Raw genomic sequence first — 19,984 nt, forward strand, 5'->3', positions numbered from 1 at the left:
TTGATGTCTACTTTCTCTGAATTATTACACACTGGCAGTTATATCAGAAAACTTTATGCTACACCTATTTAATGTCATATAATTTTGGTTTTCTACAATCTTCTTATAGCAAGAAACAATTTTTTGATGGCTACTATGCAAATATTCTGACTGATTTTAGTGTAACTACCAGGAATCCCAGATTCGTCCCAGTGCTGTTCCCCCTCTCAGTCATGCTGGGTAACAGCCTTGGGACATGTTCTCAGGGAACACACCCAAGAAGACATCTGGTACTTTTTTACTTCCATGAGTTGACTTGATACTTAGTGGTAATCACTAATGAGTTGATGTGTCCTCCGTAATCCATTTGTCCGTATTATTCTCATAAAAGTGGTCATCTTTTAAACATGTCATAAATCAAACCGGTAATCTAATCCAAAAGGTGATGAGGGAAATTAGATATATATATTCCAAAAAGCCATTCTGAGGTGGATTTTTTAAAGAATATATATATACACATGTGTGTATATGTTCATGTATGTGTATGTATGTGTGTATGTGTAGTATGTAAATATATATATATACATATATATATATAGTGGTAAGGTAAATAACAGTTACCTGAGTCAAGGCAATCATAATGTTCTATTCTAATGAAACAAACCATGAGTTGGTCTTCATGAGTGATGTTTCTGGCACAGAAATAAGCAGAATTTCAAATAGATTCCTGTGCAAAGTAGGGTTCTTTGTCCTACATTCATCATGGATAAGGATTCTGAATGAAATGGCGCATTTTAGTTTTTCACATATTTCCGTTTGACATCTCTTTTCCAGCCTGGCCTTTCAGACTTATCAGCTGCAAGGACTTCTGTTTTGGATGTTCTCTAAGCCAGTTGTCTGCATTTTGGTAATCATGGGGGCAGATGCCCTTGCTAGTAGCAGTTAGATGTCTCTCACTGCAGCACCATCTTTTTCTTTTTCATTTTTTTTCTTTCAAGCCAGCTTTGTTCTTGCCAAAGAGGTTCATACTCTGTTTTTAACACCTGCATTAGCCACAGTCAGAATTGATGAAAATCCTCAGCTAGTTTTAATTTGGGGGTGTTGAAAGTAACAGCATCAAGCCGAGAAAGAGTGGTAATAGCCATAGAGAAAGAAAGTTCAACTCTTTTCTGCTGCCTCTTTAAATCATTCATATTAACTCACTGTGTACAGATCTCTCCTTTATTACATGATTGGCTTATGGGAAAAAATATATACGGTTTCATGCTTCATTGATTCCATGGTGTAACTTCACAGTGTATTTGTATTATTAGCCTATTCACTTGTGAAGGGAATTTGATCAGTGTTTTTTCAATGCTTCTATCTTTTCATGCCCTTTTCCCATTTGCTTTCTCAATCATTTTTTGGTGAGCATTCTTCTCTGACATTTCCTAAATATCAGCTGTGGTCCATGTTTAAAACATTGATCTAGCGGGTTTACAATTTATATTAAGCCTGTTAAGAAAGATTAAATAAGTAATAGAACTGAAAATTGCTTCGGCGAAAAATGGGAACTTGTGGTGAAACAGCCCATTAATGGCCCGATACGCATCCATTCAGTCCCTTGCCGTATTCACAGTTGTGTTATTTTGTACTATTGCCAAGCTCTGAAAGGAAATCCAAAGAATTAGAAATAATTCTTTGGTAGAGCAGCTATTTATTGAGTACCTATTCCGGATCAGCACTAGTAATACAAAGATGAGGAGACTGACTTGCTCTGCAAGCCCCTCACAGCCTAAGGCAGTGATTTTTTTTCTTTTTCTTTTTTTTTTATGAATCACTGTGAGATTCTTAAGCTTCAAAGAAGAATGAGAGCTGCCCTAACTGAAGGGCAGCAGTAGAGCTCTGCTGAGCATTGGCTATTGCTGGGAACAAGTAGGACTGTGTAGAGAGCATTGCCACTACTGGGTATGTTTCTTAAGGAATAGTCATCAGGAAGATATGCAGCCGTGGATAGGTGTCATATTTTTCTGCATAATTTTAGTCATTTTTAAATAAAATCATAAATCATTTCACAGATTTTCAGCAAATATTTATTTGGCCCTCTCTGCTTTGACTTGACAAAGAACTTAGCTCTGATTTGTTTTCGTGGCTTGTAATGTTGGTGTAACTAACTAACTAATGTAAGTTGTTTGGGGTTTTTTTGTTTTGCTTTGGGTATTCTTTTTCTTTTTGGGTCACACCCAGCATTGCACAGGGGTTACTCCTAGCTCATGCACCCAGGAATTATTCCTAGCAGTGCTCGGGGGGACCATATGGGATGCTGGGAATCAAACCCTGCTCAGCCGGGTGCAAGGCAAACACCCTACCTGCTGTGCTATCGCTCCAGCCCCGGGGTTTGGTTTGGTTTTGTTTTTCAATTTTAAAAAATTTGTTATTGAGGTACTGTGATTTATAATACTGCTAATGATGGTATGGTGCATATGACATTTAATACCACACCCACCACCAGACTACTGATGGGGCATTTTTTAAAATTCATTTTAGTAAGCCACCGTAATTTACAAAGTTGCTAATTTAGGATTATTTCAAGTATGCAGTGTTCCAACACCAATCCCTCCACCTTACCTCCATCAGTACACCAAGGTTTTCTCCCACCCCTAGGTCTGCCCCCCTTGGTAGTCACATAACAAATTTATTTCGTGTTGCTTCCTCCAACAAAATTTGAATAGCAAATATAATTATTAGAAAATAAATCAATAAAAGTTTATTTGTGATGATTGATTACTATAGTGATGTGACCCATATAAAGAAATTCAAGTCACTTAGTACAATATAGTGCCCATCCATTTACATAAATAAGTTTTCAGCTCTTGCATCTAAAGTATGTTGCATTAAATTTTATTCTTAGATCTCATTGTGGTAATTATAATGTCTTCCCTAATATTAATACATTTTTTAAAATTTCATGTTAATATATTTTATAGTGAACATGAAATAGGTATATTCCCTAAATGTAAATTTTAGTAAGCATGGCAAGAATTAAGAAAATTAAAAGGGGATAGTCTGAATAGTAAAAAGTATAAAAGTACAAACTTTCTTATCCCAAGGAAGGGAATATTGGTTTTATATTAGAAAATAGCTTAGATACTGCTTAAGGACCAACATTAATAAGTAAAAAGATTGCAATAAAATCCTCTATGTATGTTTTAAAATTATCAGGCATAGAACTATAATGAGAAGTTAATTCATTATTAAATTATAAAATCATTATAAAATCCCTTAGCAAGCTAGAAGTAAACATACGTTTCTTTTCTAGTAGGGGGGCAACCATAAATGCCATGAGTGAGTACTACACTCAGTGCTACCTTCTGGGAAGTTTTTCCTGTCCTTGAATTTTTTTTTTTTTTTTGCTTTTTGGGTGATGTACAGGGGTTACTCCTGGCTCTGCACTCAAGAAGCGCCTTTAATACATCTTGCAAAACTAGTTTCAGGGCTATGAGTTCCCTAAACTGAAACCCTGAATCCTGCTTCCAATCTGAGTAATAATCTAGCTGGATAGAGTATTCTTGGAGAAATGTTCATTTCATTGAGGTTTTATACTTTGTCCTTCCATACTCTCCTGGCTTGTCAGTTCTCATTTGATAGATATCCTGTGAATCTTATAAGCGTTCTTTTGTATGCAAAGTTTCTTTTTTTTAATCTTGCTGCTTTCAGTATTCTGCCTCTGTCTTTGGTTTTTGTCTGAGTACAATGTCTTGAAGTTTTCCTAGTAGAGTCTGTTTTCACTCTTTCGCACCTCTTGTCTTTGGTTGCTGTATTCCTCAACTCTGGGAAATTCTTAACTATGATTTCTTTAGATTGGTTCTTCATCAAATTCACCTTCGGGGACTCTGATGATTGTTTTCTTGAGCTCAGCCCATAGATCGCTAGTGCGCTGTTCATTTCTTCAGACTTTTCTTCATCTTCCTAGTTTTCTAGAGGTTTACTCCATCTCATCTTGAAGCTTATCTGTTTTCTTCGGCTTGCTATTATTATGCTCCTCATTTTTAAAAAATGAATATTATTTTATTAAAGAACTATGATTTACAAAGTTACTGATAGTTGCTTTTTGCGTCACACCCGGTGATGCTCGGGGTCACTCCTGGCTCTGCACTCAGGAGTTACTCCTAGTGGTGCTCAGGGGACCATATAGGATGCTGGGAATCGAACCTGGGTGGGCCGCGTGCAAGGCAAACGCCCTACCCGCTGTGCTATCTCTCCAGCCCAAGGGATATATATATTTTTTGTGTGTGTACTGAATTTTTTTTATTCAAAAAATTTTTAATAGTGAGATATCATGAGGTACAGTTGCAGACTTACACATTTTTGTGCTTGGGTTTCAATTATACAATGATTAAATACCCATCCCTCCACTGGTGCCCATTTCCCACCACCACAGATCCCAGTATCCCTCCCACCCCCCATTCCCCCCATCCCACCCTGCCTCTGTGGCAGGGCATTCCCTTTTGTTCTCTCTCTCTTATTGGGTATTGTGGTTTGCAAAAAAGGCAATGGGTGACAATAATGTTTAGTCTATAGTCTACTTTCCGCATGCTTCTCCCATCCTGGGAGGATTCTCCCAACACCTTTAATTGGTGTTCCCTTCTTTATCTGAGCTCCCCTTTCCCCTATTATGTGTGGTTGGCCTCCAAGCCATGGAGTAAAATTTCTGGTACTAATCTCGGCCATTCTTGGGTGTTAGTCTCCTGTTTTGTTACTTTATGTTCCAAGGGATATATTTTTAACACCAATCCCACCACTAGTGTCAACTTACCTCTACCAGGTTTCCCATATTCCATCCCCACCCTCAACACCCACCCCATCCTTAACTATGACCTTGACAGGCACACTACAAAGTTACAGTGGTTGCAGCTTAGGTTTCATGTTTTCTGTGTGATTCAGTTTGTGTTTTTGGATATATGATATACCATTCTCCCACATCACCTGTATAACTGAAGCCCTGATCCCAGTTCACTCATAACTTCCCATCTTCTTCTTCTCCACAAACTGTCCCCCTACACACCTTGATTTCTTTCCTCTAATGAGATTTTAAATATCACATACTATATTGTTCATTTCTGTAATTTCTGTTTATAATTTCCTCCATTTTAATATTTATAGTTTCTTGTGTTTTACTGGGCTGAAGCAATAGCACAGTGGGTAGGGCTTTTTTTGCCTTGCATGCAGCCGACCCAGGTGACCCAGGTTTGATTCCTTGGCCCCTCTCGGAAAGCCCAGCAAGCTACTGAGAGTATCTCGCCTGCACAGCAAAACCTGGCAAACTACCCATAATATATTCGATATGCCAAACACAGTAACAATAAGCCTCACAACGGAGACATTACTGGGCCCACTGAGGAAAATTGATGAACAATGGGAGGACAGTGCTACAATGTTTTACTGACTCCCTGTGTCATAGTTTCTTTGAACTCAGTAAATATCCTTACCCTGGTGTCACTAACATCATTCTCGGGGGATTTATAGTGCTAGTTGGCATTGGTTGCGCCATCTTTGTTTTGGCTTTCACTCACTGAACTTGATGGTCTTCTACATGTTTCCCCCATTGCTTTTCCAATGCTTCTTTTGTGCTGAGGGTAGTCTGTGGTTATAACCCCCTGGAAGACTCTGAAGTATTAGGCGAGAGTTTTTTTCCTTCTCTATTTTTGCCCAATGACAGGAAATACAACTAACTGTGTGTAGTATGAAATTTGCTGAGCAGATATGTGGCAAAGCCACATATGCAGCCAGGTGCTTCAGGAAACATGGCCTGGACCCATTAATATGATGGAGGTCAGATGCAAAGGCTGCTGGAACCTAGCCAGAAGTGAGGGTATCTACTTCCCAATCTGAATAAGGCTGGTGTTATCAGCCAGTTATTAACATCATCTGGAAGGGTGGAGAGGCAAACAGGTTCAGAAGATGTGGCCTGAGCCTGTTAAGATTGGATCTAGAAATTCTGTTAGTTGTTTCTTAGTATTTAATTTCTTTCTTAATAGTTTGCAGAATCAGGTCACTGTTTAACTTTCCTTTCTTTCTCTTTAAACACTGTATGTAAAATTCTGCTGTTACTAGGAAGTAATGAGATTTTAGAACTCAAGTGTTACTTAACAAATTAAAACAAGCATCCTGATATTCTAGTGCTTATCAAGGCCTTATACTTTCTATTTGACTGACATCTGGAAGCTTGTTCTAAGACTCAATTTTATTTTCCCTTAAAATAACAATCAGGTTAATAGATTACCAAGTATTGGCAACCTAAGACTTGCCATAACTATTCTCTCATAAAGCTACCCATTTGAATCTTTTACTTCTTCTGTCCTTAAAGACAATGATGTTATTTTCATCAATGAAACTATCAATGATGTTGATATTTTCCTTTCTTCAGGAAACATAAGTCTTTATTTGTTCTAATTCAAGGGTTTCCCCTCTTCAAAAATCTGAAGTTGTTGAGATGGTTAAGAAACAAGTCAAAGTCATAACACTTGCAATTGGCGATGGAGCAAATGATGTCAGTATGATCCAGACTGCACATGTCGGAGTTGGTATAAGCGGCAATGAAGGCCTTCAGGCAGCCAATTCTTCTGATTACTCCATAGCTCAGGTAAGCATCACTTCTATAAAAAATAATTTGTGTCTACTGACACTAAAAAGAAAATACTAATTTTGTTTTCTACTCTTATTTTAGTTCAAGTATTTGAAGAATTTATTGATGGTTCATGGCGCCTGGAACTATAACAGAGTCTCCAAGTGCATTTTGTATTGTTTCTACAAGAATATTGTCCTCTATATTATTGAGGTACTGTCAGACCAAGTCTAAAATTTTATTATATATATATATGCAGCTATGTGTGTGTAAAGACTTCATCATTTTCTTATGTTTTTTATTAATAGTTCATCTACCCCTTTTTAATAACTTTTAAACATGCTACAACTAAAGGTTTATCAAGCATGGGGAATTATTAATGTTTAAATTCTGGTTATTAATGTCATTTTGCTCAGGTAAGAAATGTTAAATTGTGACTATAATTGGATACACATGAAGAGTATCATGTTGAGTGAAATTAGTCTGAAGGAAAGGGACAGATATAGGATGCCTGTATTCATTTGTGGGATATAAATAAATAAATATATATATATTTTTATATATATATGTATATAGTAGAAAACTAACATAATTGCCAGGGAAAACAGGGGTTAGAAGGACTGGTCAGTGGTTGGATTGTGTGTGTGTGTGTGTGTGTGTGTGTGTGTGTGTGTTTCTGTGTGTGTGTATATGTGGCTGGGGGTGGAGGTGCTTAGGGTAGTTTAGAGAAGAGACTGGTATGACAATAATAGCTGGGAATGATCACTCTGGCCAAGAACTGGGGACACTGGTACTGGGAAATGTACACTGCTGGAGGGATGGGTGTTGAAGTACTATGTGACTGAAATCCAGTTATGAACAGCTTTGTAAGGGTCTATTTCAAAGTGACTCAATAAAAGAAAATTAAAAAGAAAAAATAAATGTTAAAATAGAATTTCTAACGAAGTAATATATTCTGTTTTTAAAAAAACTGTCACTGTCACTGTCATCCCGTTGTTCATCAATTTGCTTGAGCGGGCACCAGTAATGTCTACATTGTGAGACTTGTTGTTACTGTTTTTGAAATATCAAATATGTCATGGGGAGCTTGCCAGGCTCTGCTGTGCGGGCGAGATACTCTCGATAGCTTGCCGGGTTCTCCGAGAGGAGTGGAGGAATCAAACCCCAGGTCGGCCGGGTCGACCCCGTGCAAGGCAAATGCCCTACCCACTGTGCTATCGCTCCAGCCCTTAAAAAAAAGGAGCGATAGCACAGTGGGTAGGGCGTTCGCCTTACACGCGGCCAACATGGCCGACCCGAGTTCGATTCCTCCGCCCCTCTCGGAGAGCCCGGCAAGCTACCGAGAGTATTCGATATGCCAGACACAGTAACAACAAAGTCTCCAATGGAGACGTTACCGGCCCGCTCGAGCAAATCAACGATCAACGGGAGGGCCTTTATAATATTTTTTATCAGAAGTCTCAAAGGCATTAAAGGAAGCAGTGCACTAGACATATCCACAGAGAAAGCCTTCTAAAATTTTCTGAAAAAAGCAAAAGGAAGGGCTGGAGAGAGGGCCAGAGGTGGGACACACTCCTGGCATGAGACTGAGTTCCTCATTTGATCTCCATGTACCACCGAGACATATGCTGAGCATTGAGGCATGAATAGCACCTGAATAGCACCAGTTGATATGACCAGTTTCCACAACCACCCCTAGAAAAAAAAGGGGGGGAGAGAATGATAAAAATTTGAAGAGAGCAGTTGAAATCAGAAAATATACACTTCATAGTGATTTTCCAAGGAATGCTATGTGAGTCATCCTATTATTCTTATTAGGTTTCACACTTATGCACACAGACACTTGCACTTTAAAAATATTTTTGTTTCTGAGCTTGGTAGGTAACAAACATTCAGGAAATGAGGAATTTAACTAATGTTATCTAGAATATGTCATTTCTGTGTCTGGATTGTGGAGAATTTCTTTGCGTCTATTCTTATATCAAATACAGAAGTGATTTTTTTGTTTGTTTTTTCTTTTTGGGCTCATACCCAGCAGTGCTCAGGGGTTACTCATGTCTCATGCACTTAGGAATTATTCCTGACAGTGCTTGGGGGCCATATGGGATGCTGGGAATCAAACCCAGGTAGGCCACATGCAAGGTAAACACCCTACCCGCTATACTATTACTCTGGCCCCAAATAAAGAAGTTTTTAAAAGGGCTTAACCCAGATTAAGAATATGTGTTTACAGTGGCATTTTGCTCTCCATTTCTAGAGCACTTCCCGAATGCAGGCACTAGACACAGTTCAGCAGCTCCCAAGTATATCAAGCATGGTTCCTGTCCTCTAGGGGCTTACCATTGAAACGCAATGCAAACCAAATGTGTAATGCTGACTTTCCTAAAACCACTAACAGCAAGTGAAAAATAATATCCCAAATTGTATCTTGGTTTCACTTAGGGGACAGTGCAAGCCTTGCATGTGTAGGGTCTTGGGTTTTATCTCAAGCACCACAACTTTTTTTAAGTAGGCTGTGCCCAAATTAATTGTAAAGTAAGATTTTATTTAACTCAATATATTCAAAATTGTCATTTTGTTTATTTATCCATTTAATTATTTACTTTGTTTTGGGGTCTCACGGCTGGTACTCTGGTGTTATTCCTGGCTCTTTCCTCAGGGTCAGGAATGGTGGACTCGGGGAACCATATAGGGCACCAAGGATCTAAACTGGATCAGCTTACCTGCTAGTACTATCTCTCCATCACTGGTATTACTATTTTAAAGTGTGATTATTATTAAAGTATGAATAGAGGGGCTGGAGCAATAGTACAGAGGGTAAATGTTTGCCTTGCATATGGCCAACCCAGGTTCGATTCCCAGCATCCCATATGGTCCCCTGAGCACCACCAAGAGTAATTCCTGAGTGCAGAGCCAGGTGTAATCCCTGTGCATCGCCGGGTGTGACCCAAAAAGCATAAATAAATAAATAATAAAATAAAATATGAATAGAATATTTTATGCATTGTAACTGCTACACAAAAGTCTTCAAAATCTGGTATGTTTTTGTAGTTTATGTCCATTCTAGCTCATCTCATTTCAAGTACTCCAGAGCCACTGGTGGTCATTGGTCACCATACTAGACAGCACAGCACATGTGGATAACTAAACCTAAGGGTTCATTAGGATGTGATAAATAAGTTACCTTTTTTCTAGAAGGATACTCCGTTATTATCAGAAGCTCATTTGTAATGCATGTTACTCTGCTTGTTAGAAGTTTCTCACGCTTCTGACAGCTTACGAGGACAGGAGCTCTCCGTAGCTTGCAAGAAAACCCTGTGTCTTCTACTTTTGTCAAAGGAGCCATGCGGGTCTCATTCATTGCCTGGGCACCCTCTCCATGGTTTGTTGATGCTTCCTTACCCTCGACTCTGCTGCCTGTTTCCCTGTCTTTCAGAAGAGACACAACCTAAGAGTTTGCTATATGGAGACAGTATCCATACTTGACACCAGTGAAGTAACTCTAAACAAAAGAGAAATCAGTCCGCTCACCTTTCCCCAGTTTGCACATTAGTTACTATAAGGCTGTTTCAGCTGCTCTCTGTGCCTCTGTCAGAATGTGTGTTTCCTTATTAAAATGTTGATTGAGCACAGTTCTTATTACAAGTCAGGCTAGCAATATTAAAACCGTTTTGAAGTGTGTAGGCAGTTCCACTTACTGGCCACTAAAAATCTATTATTTGGTCACAACCCATTAGGTAAAATAATCAAACAGTTGGAAACATAAATAAGATAATCCATGAAAATCCGTGAACTTACTTTATTGTTCATTAGGGCAGAATTTGGCATGGAAGGGTCTGTTTTTTGAAACAAAATGTTGTTCTAAAAGAACTGACAATTTTCTTTGATGCTTTTCTTCATCATTTGGAATCGCAGTCCCCTTTATTTTCTTTTATAATTCTAGCTTTACTAATTATATTTTTCCTCACTCCAAGATATCTACAATCATAATCAAAACAATCTCAGCATTGCCAGTTTATTTGCATATACTTTTGAAGACAGATTTGTGCTATAACTGCCATAAATCTGCTTACAAACTTGAATTTTGTTCAAAGAAATAAGAGCACTCAACTTTGCCACTTTTTAAAATCTAGATGATCTGGCAATCAACAATAAAGTGGACAAAATTTACAATCTACTGGGGGAAATAAAATATATTAAGCTCACACGAAAAGCTAAATCTGCTTGCTTTGTTGCACATACGGAGTTAGGCAGTTTATGGCTGATCAGCCCTAAATTTGACTCTTCATGAGATATTTAACTCTGATCAGATTCTTTACATGTTGAAAAGGAAGTCAGTTCTGAACTTGACTGGAAATCTCATTTTTAGTTATTTTTCTTTTAGCACTTTATGGAAATGTATTTTGAATATAATTTAACTCTCTTGGAAACGAATTGACCTTTTAAATCAATTCCCAGATACCCAACTTTTGCCAGCTAAAACAAGTTCTGCAGATGTTAATGGCTCATGTCAATACTGTGAATGAATAGACAGAAAAACACATCATTGAATGTCTCTAGTGAGGACAACTGCCAGTCTTGAATCTCCCTTTTCAGTTTTTTTGTGCTGATCAAGCGTGGGAGCAGAGGACTCATTGACGATTTGTAAGCTACTGTTTAATATGCAGAAATGCTCCATCAGGAAAATGTCTGTGGAGCTTTAACTGCCACGCCTCTGTGAGGACTTGGAAGTTCGAAAATAATGCCAGGAGAGGCAGGTCTGAAGTTTTCTTTGCAAAGAAAGGACTAGTCTGGAACACTAGGGGTTTTATAGATTATCTGCAGAAACTGTTTTTCCCAATGCTGTATTGCCAGAAATGTCACTAGCTAGCATTCCATTGCCTTAAATCACTGCCAAGCAAATAAATACAGATTTGGCAGGTGGTGATATAAAGCATTTACTTCGCATTTACATGTGGAAGCTCTTGCATACTTATGCCCAGCAGTCACTGTAGGTGTTCATTGAAATTACTTGCTCTTTCTGAAGAAATCTATTCTCTCTCTCTCTCTCTCTCTCTCTCTCTCTCTCTCTCTCTCTCTCTGAATTCTCTGACTCCTGTGTAGTAAAATCAGACTTTTTCTTTGAAATGATTGGTCACATCCAGGTTTCAGGATAAAATCCCCAAGCAATGTCATGTTTCTAACTTTCAGAAGTTTTGATTCAGTCAGTCAGGTGATCCGTTCCCAACACATTGTACAGGGATATTGATTTCCTGTAAGTGTAAGTCATCTAGTTACTTCCCCAGAGGATCTTTTGGTGTTTTCTTTCTGCATCCTTGGTTTTGTTTGTCAAAGGAAGGAGTTTCATGTGTTTATAGTAATTTATGGGGTTTTTTGTTTTTGTTTTTTGTTTTTTTTTGTTGTTGTTGTTGTTAGTATGGGTTATGTTTCTAATGTCTCTTTGAATTACAAATCTCAGATTTAAAGTACAGTCACTCTTCTGATAGGAATTATCCCTGTTACAGACTTTTCCCCCCTTTAAAACATGGACATTTAAAGGCTAAAATGTCTATGCAAAGGGAAAGAGTACTACAATGAAAGTTTTTGTTCTTATCTACTCATTTTTCCTTTGGGATAATCTGTTTGTTTTTTAATTAGAACACTCACTTTCTAAATCCAGGAAGAAGATATCTAAAAACAGGTCCACGTGCTTTTCAGTAAGAAAAAATAAAATATAAAAACTGTGTTGATATCTTTCCATTTTAAAAAATTTCTTTAATTCTGTCAGAAAGAAATGCATATATCTTAAAATAAACGAGACCTAAGCATGATAATTTAAAAATTATTTCAGATTTGAAAATTCCTATAGATAGAGGCACACAATAGCTTTTGAATCAGCGCTGAAGGTGAATTATTAAACTCAGAGATCACTATCAAATGCACACACATAGACAAATTTATTAGCAGTTCCTCCTGTAATACAGTATTGATGGTTGCAAATCCATTTATAATTACAACCTCCGAGATAAACCACATTTGTGACACTGTGTGCGTGCAAGTAACTTCAGGGTCGTTTGGTCCATTAAAGATTGAAGCACATCTTTATAAGCATCAGGACCACACCTGAAAGTTTATTTGAAAAATCCTTCACACCTGAAGATCTAAAAGAGTTACTTAGTATGTAACACCGTGGTCACCTTCTGGGGCTGCATTACCATCACCCAGAGTATCACAAATATGTATTTACATAATCTACATCTCAGAAAGACCCGATGTGGGAACAATTGTGAAGGGCTTTAAACTGCCTTGTCAGCTTACGTCAACTTGTGCCTTTGGAAAAAAATAAATAAAATTTGAATTCAGCAGCACACCCCAAGGAATAAGCTCCATTTCACATGAACATGCCTACATTCTTTTAAATTTTGCTTGCACAAATGAATGATTTGGCTCCTGAGCTCCAGCAAATGTTGAAATAGTTTTCTGTAAATATATTTAACGACTCACACAAGAATTTCAGATTTGACTCCAATTTCTATTGTTGCTGTTATTGTTCTTGCTAATGTGTGTTACACCCTAACACAATTTGGACTTATTTTTCATGTGCTTTTGCTACTTTGTTTTCTTTTCCATCTCATGAAGCAGACATTGGTTTTTATATATGTTCAACCATTCCTTCCCAATATAAAAAAGGAAACCATCAATGTGGGTACAGAAACTGTGGGTAGGGAGGCCAGCCTGGGTCCATATTGATAAATGGTAAATTTGTAGCAATTCATGCTTCCATAATGAAGTTTAATGAAACGTGAAGTGTAGCCAAGCAGGGACAACTCCAATTCAAAAATTCACTTGACCAGCCAGCCTGTCAAGACTTTCTGCTAACAGGTTTTGTTGTTATTGTTATTTGGTTTGTTATTGTGTTTTTGTAATCTCATCCTTCAGGAACAGACTTCTTACTCATCCAAATCAACTTGACTTCTAAGTATATTTTAGGCTAACTTTTGTAAAATATTGGTATTATTTATTCATATTCCCATTATTTTTCATTTTCTTAAATGTCCTAAAGTTTCCCTAGATGACCCTTTAATTTTTAATTCAAAATTAAAGTTTCTGTTTTTAAAAAGAATTCTTGACAATAGAAGACTATTCCTTTAGTTTCTCCTTAATCAAAGCATAAATTTAAACTAAAAATGTTTTTAATATTTAAATTCAAATTCTACATCCTTATGGTTACACTTACCATGAACCTATACAATAGGATCCGTTCATTTTGTTTCTAAGACTTAATCATATAAGGGTAAAGAGTACTCAGAAGGTGGTGTTGGAGGTCATGGATTTATTGATTATGGTGATAGTACTGTGCATGTACACAGATGTATAAAATCACCTTGTTGTGTATAGTAAGTCTATTTATTTTCTTTGTATATCAAGTATACCTCAATAAAACTCTTTTTATGCACCCCCAAAATGCAGCTATCATAAAGATTTTTTTGTATGAAGTCTGTACACAAATTTCAATTCCCAATTATATGTAATAACAGAAATTGGAAGCAAAGTAAATATTCAAAAATAGCCATAGCTGTACTGTAGAGGCTATACCCCCATCAACTCCATCTTCAAGGCTGTGTGACAGCTTGAGAAAATGTTGTTATAAAATAAAGGAAAACAATGTGCAGTAGGTTTCTGGTAAGGTGAATTTGTGAATGTATAGAAATTCTATAAAAACAGCTAACACTGAAGAAAATCAATAGTGATGGCATTGTTAAAGGAATTTACATCATTTTTTCAAATCAGCATTCTTATGTAATAAAATAGTAAAGATATTTAATGATTAGATATTTTAGGGGAATTCAAGCTCTAAAAAATTATTGGTATCATATATATTTCCTAAAGTACCTTTTAGAAAACAAGAGTATATTTAGCCTTTCTAAATCAGTGATTCTTTCCTGGTAGAGTTCTTTTATTTGACAAATTCTGATTTAAATAATCACAACCTTATGAAAGTCTTTAACCCACTTAAAAGTAAAGCCAAGGAGTGCTGTTGTCTAGACAGCCTTGAAAATAAAATGATAGTGCTGCCATTGTGCACAGTTGAATATGCAGCCAAGCTCCGTTCCTGCTCATTCTATTCTGACAGAGGTGGCTTTGGTCTGTTTTTCCTCCTAGATCTGGTTTGCCTTTGTGAATGGCTTTTCCGGACAGATCCTCTTTGAACGATGGTGTATAGGTCTTTATAATGTGGTAAGTTTGGAACGTTGGGTTACACCCATTTATTGAATCCTTTGTGAGAAATGTTGCCCTGATGCTGGCTGTTTGGTGCAATAACCAGTCTGTGTGCTCTAGATGTTCACAGCCATGCCCCCCTTAACTCTTGGAATATTTGAGAGATCATGCAGAAAGGAGAATATGCTGAAATATCCTGAACTGTACAAGACATCTCAGAATGCCCTGGACTTCAACACCAAGGTAAGACACAGTGCCCGCACACGGGTTGAGGGAGTGAGACTTGCTCTTCTCATCATTTGGGGCACTTGGTCTTCCAAAGCCAAGACTTGTATGCCAGGTGCTTACAAGGACAGTCAAACTTGCATTCCATCTGGTCTAAAACAAGCAGGGGTTTGATGGGTTTAATTTGTTTGGTTTTCATTTTTTAAAAGTAAAATATGGAATAAAAGAAAAACTTCACTAAAGTTTGCTATGCAGCCTTACGCCTGGATCTGACAGACGGCATGAATGTTGGCCCTTGACTTTCTGTCTTTGCGTGATTGTGACAAATGCTCACTCCTCATAGGACACGTCACTCTGAATGACAGCAACTGCATTCACATGTGTCAAGTGGTGGTTAATGGTGGGGGTGTGGGGGTGTAGTATAGACGGTAGGGGTTCTATACTATTCTTTGCTAATTTTATATTTTGTCAAATGACTTTCTCTTCATGATACGACATTGTTTGCATTAGGGGCTAAATTAGCTAAATTAGGGTCTATGGGAATTAATTCTCATGGTCATAATACTCAGTATTTCTAAACTATAAAATATAATACGAGGAAAAATATTCTACTTTTTTTTTGGGGGGGGAAAGGGGTGGCACACCCATCAGTGTTCAAGGCTTTCTCCTGGCCCTGCACTCCAGGGTCACTCCTGGTGAGGCTCAGGACCATATGGGGTGCCAGGGATCAAACCCAGGTCAGCCACATGCAAGACAAGTGCCTACCTGCTGTACTATTGCTCTGGCCCCAATATAGGATTTTATCTCTGGTATAACATGCCATGGACTCTTGCCTTTGTAGTGATCCATGGGTATTATTTATTTCAGCAATCAAAATATCTTGTATTCTGCATAGTGTAATGTTTTCCTAAAATTCTAAATATTCTAAGTATTTGCTTAATTTAAATATGATTATAAATGGTAATATATTAAATTATATACAATATATGATCTATTAAATATTATAAATATATTAAATATTTATTTGCTATAAATCTAAAGTCTAAATATTCTCAATGTCTTTCACTGTTATTTGTTAGTCATTTGGTTTCTATTCCATCTAGTAGGGGGAAATTTTATAAATGCCATTTTTAGACTTTAATAAAAAGCAACTGATCACCTTCATAAAAATCTTCTCTTGTAATATTGTGCATATGTGTAGCATGTTACTAATAGATATAAATTCAGTATTTTGCATTTGGGACCATTAATGTAGGATATTTTTAATATTGATTAATTCTTAATAAAGCTCTCAAGTGACATTCACGCTCAGGACACCAAGAATATTACAAGTAAAAGGTGTTTCATTGCCTCTCAGTTCACAGTGTAAATGACAGTTCCAGGCTGTTAGTCATTAAAACTGCTAGTATTGGGGTATGTTAACACTAGGCATTTCTTTTTTACTGTGTCTACTAGCTAGCTTTTTAAAAATATATTTATAATGTGCACTTTGTATTAAATTCTACAAACGAGCTATATAACACTTTTCATTACCTGTGGTGGATATTTTTAAGCCAGGGGAAGAGGCAGTGTGTGTCTTGTTTCCAGAACAAGTAAACTGAAAATTAGAAAAACCCCCAACCGACAGACCGGCATACTCACAGTAATTCTCACTGGTCGGGCCTGCAAGTCAACCTCAGCTCTAAATCCCCAGCTCTCAGAGATCAGGCTTCGATGTTCTCTCTAGAGTTAACTTCAGATCCACAGTCGTGGCCCTGGGACTGTTGCTGACAACCGTAGATTGACGCCCACGGGATTACCCAGGTTGTTCCTAGAATGTCACCGCCTTTCACACTCTTTGCACAAAGCAATACAGGAGAGTTTCGTGGGCAAGGAAAAGGCCACACCTGGTTTTAATGTGGCAGCATCATTCCTTGTATGCCTTGATATTGTTTCATTTTGTCAACGTGTTTCATCATCTGCAGCGCCTGTGCATTTAGAAACATGATCAGATCGACCTTAATCGATTATACTTCCTCTCTTTCCGTTTGAACATTTCCCTACACTTATGCTGCCAGCCATTTTTTATAGGATTTATGGATTTTTCTAACGATCTCAGAGAAAATTCTTTGAATCAATCCCATTATACGTGTTTTAAAATTCCAGGACAAATGACTACAAAATGCATACTTGTATACACAGCAGTTGCTGCTGGTCCCCAGTGTGGAATCATTGTTGCCCTGAATGATGATGATTATGTTTGTTATGGTAAAAAGGGTCGGAGGTTCTGAGGTCATAAAAAGGGGTTAAAGGATTAGCATGTGACAATAAGTATCGGTCAGGAAAATGGAAAAGTAGAACTAATTTTTCTTGCACCCACCTGTGCTTTCTGTCAAATAAAAATGTGTGGTAATGACATAGTAAGGAGAAGAGACAAAGGTTAATGAGTAACACAAGTTCAAATGTGTAATGTATTGGAGCGTAAATTGGATCATACAATTCAGCGTGGCTGACTTAACAAAGGAGATTGAGATCACAGTGGAAAATTTTGGGAGGCAGGCAACTTAATTTCTGTTGTTTGAACAGCTTAAAACTATTAATACATGCCAATTTTATTTAGCATAAGTTTTATGTGCAAGAAGGACTTTTCAATGGAAAAGCTGCAACTGTTCAAAAGGCCGTAAGAATTCTCAACAGTTTTTCTATAACTTAATCTTTCACATCCTTACAACAAAGAAAGTACCAGAAATACTTTCTCTCTTGTTCTTAAAATACAACAGGCATGGAAAGTAGTAACTCTTAAATGGTGTTATAATTGGATAAAGTTTACTGTTGAAAGGTGTTAAAAATTTGAAAGTGTTTTATAAAACCAGGCATAGGGACGATGCTTTACTTTAAGAATTATACAGTTTAAATGTTGCAACTGCTATTTTCAGTATTAATGCATGTGCGTATTGGAGAGAATGCATTCTATCCTTATGAATGGAAAGTTTACAATTTTATTACACATGAGAAAGAGAAAGTGGAGATTTCACAAGTTACAATCTTTTTGAATGTCAATTCTTCTGAAATTATGCAAAGAGACCACTTAAAGAATTTCAGGATCTGCCTTTACTTTCCATGTTCTTTTCCTTCTCAGGCAGAAATTTAAACTTTGAATTTTTGGGTTTTTTTTTTTTTTTACGAAGTAGAAAACATTTCAGTGAAGCTGAAAAAACATTTGAGAAACATAAAAATAAATAAATGACCCATGAAGGTCTAAGAGGCAGAAAGTGTCTGTCAGTTCTATTAATTCACAGTGGTGGCCCTGACAGAAACACGTTTTGTGAATCTAGCTTACAGATAAAAAGAAAGGTCAGAGTTCACGGAGCTAGTTTATCGCAAAGGGTTCTCATGGATTCTTGTTTTCCCTCAGGTTTTCTGGGTTCATTGTTTAAATGGCCTCTTCCACTCAGTTATTCTGTTTTGGTTTCCACTACAAGCCCTTCAGTATGGTAAGTAGAAAGGATATGAATGCTAAGAGGTGACATTTTACTTTTTTAGAAAAATAACTCATTGTCAGTAGATATGTTTTAAAAAGTATGGCAGTGCTGCATTTTATAAGATTTCTCTTAACCCAAAATGCAAGTATCCAAAAGTTGTACACACTTTAAGGATTTTTATTATTCCTTTGGGAGCAAAGTGATTTAATATATGCAAAGCCTTTCTTCTCGACTTCTCATGTTCTCCAAACTTGCAGAGTTAAATTTTAAGGCTTTTTTTTTGGAGGGAGGGGGGGCGTAGGGGGGGAGCCTGGATTGTGCTTGCTGCTGCTGCTGCTGCTGCTGTAGAGTTTGAAGACAATCGTGAGTTTCTTATGTTGTCTGTTTATTATACCTGTGGGGCTTGTATCCCTCTTTTTATACTGCACCTAATCAGACAAGCTAGTATTTTCAAGTGTGCTCAAGTGGCTGTTTTTAATGAGATCTTTAACATGTTTTTAGATCCTTCTTGGAGTGTCAGCTTTTCCTTCACTTATTTTGAGGGAGCCTGTCTGTTCTGAGAGATGCAATCACAGTCAATTTCCAAGACACATTCAAAAAAAAAAAAAAAGCAATGCAGTAGCCCCTGAGGGGGAGAGTCACTGATGCTCTACTGGTACTGCTGGGTTTCAGAGCCACCCTCACCCTCAGCTACCGAACCTCTCCCTCCCTGTAGGATCTCTGCTTACCATGCCACTCTCCACCTGAGGCTGCTTCTTTCAGAAGTCCAGCTCTGCTCCCTGACTGAGAGGTCATCCTTGCTGTCAGGAGAGCATTTAGTCTGCCCATTTGCCGTAGAAGAGTGTGCTGTCTGTCCATTGCCCACAGAAGATTGTTCTGTCTGTCCATTGCCCATGGAAGAGTGTGCTGAGTGAACATTGTCCACGGAAGATTTTTATGTGTCTTCATCGCCCACGGAAGAGAGTGCTGTCTGTCCATTGCCCACGGAAGGTTGTTCTGTCTGCCCATTGCCCACGGGATATTGTGCTCTCTGTCTACTACCCACAAAAGAGCATGTCATCTGTCCACTGACCACGGAAGAGTGTGCATTTGTCCATTGCCCACATTAGAACATATCATGTCTGTGTCCCCAGAAGAGCGTGCTATCTGTCCATTGACCCAGAAAGGCGATAGAAGACTGTGCCTTCTATACATCACTATAGAAGAGTAAGCCATCTGTCAGTCCAGACATCTACACTTTATTCCACAGGCAACCACCCTGATCCCTGGAAAACATGTCAGTCCTGATTCCTCTTCTCAAACACCCACAGACCTGAGAAAGAAACCCACAGGCTAGCATGACCAGCTACTTCTTCACCCCCTTATTCCAGCTAGAGCCCCGCCTCGCTCCTGCTGACCTCCCCTTCCAAAAGAGACCCCAGCGCTGTTCCACTGCTCTTGGGTCATATTCCCTTGAAATTCTCTTCCTTCTTCCTGCTCCTTCACCCTCGAACTACAATGGCAGTGCTTGTTCTTT

At 37.9% G+C, this 19,984-nt stretch overlaps 1 protein-coding gene across 3 annotated transcripts in view; it reads left to right on the top strand.

Moving 5' to 3' along the window:
- Nucleotides 1–19,984, top strand: part of ATP8A1 (ATPase phospholipid transporting 8A1) — a 244,009-nt gene that overhangs the window by 177,012 nt on the left and 47,013 nt on the right. For all 3 annotated transcript variants that reach the window (XM_056125630.1, XM_056125629.1, XM_056125631.1), the window contains 5 exons: nucleotides 6,418–6,601; nucleotides 6,686–6,796; nucleotides 14,726–14,800; nucleotides 14,903–15,025; nucleotides 18,402–18,480. In XM_056125630.1, the coding sequence (XP_055981605.1) occupies nucleotides 6,418–6,601; nucleotides 6,686–6,796; nucleotides 14,726–14,800; nucleotides 14,903–15,025; nucleotides 18,402–18,480 (572 nt within the window). The remainder of the gene's footprint in view (nucleotides 1–6,417; nucleotides 6,602–6,685; nucleotides 6,797–14,725; nucleotides 14,801–14,902; nucleotides 15,026–18,401; nucleotides 18,481–19,984) is intronic.

Source organism: Sorex fumeus, unplaced genomic scaffold, assembly GCF_029834395.1.
Source record: "Sorex fumeus unplaced genomic scaffold, SorFum_2.1 ptg000055l, whole genome shotgun sequence".
Classification (NCBI taxonomy): Eukaryota; Metazoa; Chordata; class Mammalia; order Eulipotyphla; family Soricidae; genus Sorex; species Sorex fumeus.